Raw genomic sequence first — 3,135 nt, 5'->3', positions numbered from 1 at the left:
ATTTTCAATATTCAACACCTAATTTTACCTAATTTTCAACATTCAACATTCACATTTTCAACACAAATATTTAACACATTTTTAAATAATTTTTCAACAATTTTATATTTATTGAGTCAATTAAAATTTGCATTCTTTGCATTGATAAACGGTCTTCCCTTCATATATTTGCATTCTTTAAACATTGATCGTTTGCTGGGTCATTTTTTTTTAAAAAAAAAAATTTAATTAATTTTAAAGCCCCACTTCCACTGACCAGATCTTTCTTATTTTGGCTCTCGAAATGAAACAGCTTCAGAGGCAAATGGAACACTAACTGGTTGAAGAATAGACCTCACTATGCCGATAATAACTCAGATGCATCCCACCATTCATTCCTCACATCATGCGTACATTTAGCGTCAGAGGAACATCCTCTAATTCATGAACAAATTATTACGCAGTTGTTTTAAAGAAAGCGAGGTGCCTCACGAAATTATGCATATCAAGTGATGAAACAAATATGTACAAGCAGTATAAAATCCAATATTCAACTGTAATTATTACCATTCACCCCTCCCATCGAAGCTTCAAATGCCTTGACAAAACGACCCTTGACTCGTTTCCTAGTATCGGCTCTAGCTTTTCTTGATTCATAACGGATATGCTTATCATATCTATTAGCATATGAAATAATAAGAAACATCGGACTGGAATCTCGTGTTGAAAGAAAAAGAGATCAGATAACTTACCTCCTATTTTTCTTCTTTTCCTTGTATCGTTGCATAGCATTGCCTCTGTTCTTCGCCAGGAGCTCCAAATCGGTCTTGGTTATTGCAGGAGTCACACTTTCGCACTTAATCAAAATAGATTGTTCCGTGAACTGTATCTCTTTCAATCCACTAAAACATTTGGGTTTATTTAAACATGAGCCAGACGAATGCTTCGAGAATGGTAAGTTGCTATCGCATGTTGCAGGCCCTCCGCTAGATGTAGGATTTCTCGATGCGATCTATGTTTCAACGCAAGTTTACAGTGATATGAAAATAGAGAGTGGGTGATAAATTATGTTGCGAGTTCAAGAAACATCCAATCATGAAGTTGTCTTACGCTAAGTGGAATCATATCATCGTGTGCAATCAAGCAGTCAGCTCCAGATTGCTCCACGCCTCTTTTTGGGGGCCCTTTCAGTAGTTCACCGTAACATTTGACGGTGTAGAGCATTTCACTTCCACCAGCTTCCAATTCTAGTGCATTTGCCTGATCCTCATGGCATCTCAGCTGCCCCAAATTGAAGTCCCATATCTGTAAAATCAAATGCAACTTAACTATACAAGTTTCTCGAGAAGGAACAAGCATATCATCACTTAATGAGATGGTTTGTTGTTTAGATCCACAAAAGAAACAATAAGACGGATTACTTCATTCTGTAAACGAACCAAACTACTCGGAGTTCAACTCGGTAAAAAACTCTTCCTAGATCGTTCGTTAAGCTTATCGAGCTCGATTCCTCGCTCCACAATTTTATCGAGCCGAACTCGAGCTCATATCTTAGCTGACCTCCTGACTAAAAATGTTCGACGAGATAAAAAAACGAGCTTGTTTAAATAGGTCGAAAATGGTCTTGTTTAAAAACTCGATCCAAACTAGTTAAACATGATAAACAATAACGAATCGAATTCGAACTATTCGTAAGCTTAATTATTTTAAAACGACTTGAGCCTCATGATAAAATCTCAAATCGAGATCGAACCAAGCTCAAACCTATATATACCATGAACAAGTAGAGCTCGAACATGATATTGTTCGGCTCGGATCGACTTGTTTACATCCCTAAAAAGAAGCAGAAGCAAAATATACAACACACAAATTCAAAAAGAAGAATGATAAGTGATCACCTCACGGTTATGATGGAATACTAAGAATAAAACAACCAAGGAAAGCTTGTTCCTTTCAATGAACATTTGTATATGTTAGATATCTTATTGAAAATTGTATATAGACTTGAACAATCAACTTTTTTTAGCTAATTTTTTATGATGAGTTTCGTCCAAGTCTTAATCAAAATATATTATCAAATCTCAAACCAAACGTTATGTCATAATTTCGATCTTAACATGGTATGAGCCTAGCTCTACCGTTATGTGTTGGAATGCCTATAGACATCCCGAGAAAGTAAGTATCATGTTCCAATTGTTCATTCACGGGCATGAAAACGGTTGCTATGCCGCACACTGACTGGATTAAAAATTTGAGATTTGTATATTTAAATTAAGACGATTTTCTCAATGAGTTAACTTTTGGGTACAAATAGTCCAAGTCTCAGTTTTAATACAGTGTCTTCTAAATTCCATGTTTCATATGTTCATTATTTAATGCGGAGGGAAGCAATTGTACTAAATAAAAACCTGTGTGCCGGTGTTCCACATCATGTTCCCTTCCACCCTCGCATCCGCATTTTGCTGCTTATTACTATCTTGTGGCTGCTCCTCGTGATATTGCTCGTGGCCCCACGCGCCGCCACTCGGAGTACTCGGTGCTACCTCGTCTCCGTCGCCGCCGCCGTCTTCCAACATCGTCAATAACTGTGTCAAAATCACCTGCTTCTGCTTTCCACAGCTAGGAGTTTTCCTCTTCGCCGCAGAAACCGTATAACTAGCGTTAGGCACCATGAGCTCCTCCAGTAAACCGCCCCACCCAAATGACACCGTTCTTTTGTCCTGAAGCTCCAGACCCCAACCGGCCGCCAAATCAAAAACCGAGGGGCACCCCGAGAAGCCCTCGACAGGAGCCCGCTGGTGGGAGGCGGAGACAGCGCATGCAGCATGAGAGTCCCAATCGCAGTCCTGGCAGAGCACGAGGTTGTCGGTGGCGCATCGGACGGCGGATGGTTCGGCAGCGCAGTTGTCGCAGATCTGGGAGCGGAGATGCTTCTTGGATAGAGCGTTGGCGGAGTGAACTTGGTGGTCGCAAGGCAAGCAGAGCTTGGCGGAGTCAGCTCGGCAGTAGAGTATGGCGACCCGGTCGCTGCAAAAATCACAAGCCACCACCATAGCGATTTTGAAATCAAGAAAATCCCAATTCTGTGTCTCGAACTGAACTAGAACATGAAACGGAACGCATGCGTTACCTTTTCCACTCTATATATATTATTAT

The 3,135-nt window shown here is 40.2% G+C and overlaps 1 protein-coding gene across 1 annotated transcript; it reads right to left on the bottom strand.

Moving 5' to 3' along the window:
- Positions 1 to 216: 216 nt before the first annotated feature.
- On the bottom strand, positions 217 to 3,135 carry LOC140981178 (zinc finger protein CONSTANS-LIKE 14). The gene is made up of 4 exons (XM_073447484.1): positions 2,388 to 3,135; positions 1,090 to 1,284; positions 732 to 991; positions 217 to 656 (listed from the first exon to the last, which is right to left on the bottom strand). The coding sequence occupies exons 1-4, from the start codon at positions 3,030 to 3,032 to the stop codon at positions 530 to 532; spliced, it is 1,227 nt and encodes a 408-aa protein (XP_073303585.1). The 5' UTR covers positions 3,033 to 3,135; the 3' UTR covers positions 217 to 529.

The sequence above is a fragment of the Primulina huaijiensis genome, chromosome 7 (genome assembly GCF_012295235.1).
Source record: "Primulina huaijiensis isolate GDHJ02 chromosome 7, ASM1229523v2, whole genome shotgun sequence".
Classification (NCBI taxonomy): Eukaryota; Viridiplantae; Streptophyta; class Magnoliopsida; order Lamiales; family Gesneriaceae; genus Primulina; species Primulina huaijiensis.
This window is presented reverse-complemented; position numbering and strand designations above follow the sequence as displayed.

Excerpts from the sequence above, each read along its gene's own strand:
- LOC140981178 (XM_073447484.1), bottom strand. The coding sequence starts at position 3,032 with ATGGTGGTGGCTTGTGATTTTTGCAGCGACCGGGTCGCCATACTCTAC. Across the intron at positions 1,285-2,387 it reads TGTGGAACACCGGCACACAG|ATATGGGACTTCAATTTGGG; the intron begins GTTTTTATTTAG and ends TTGATTTTACAG. Across the intron at positions 657-731 it reads GAAAAGAAGAAAAATAGGAG|ATATGATAAGCATATCCGTT; the intron begins GTAAGTTATCTG and ends ATATGCTAATAG.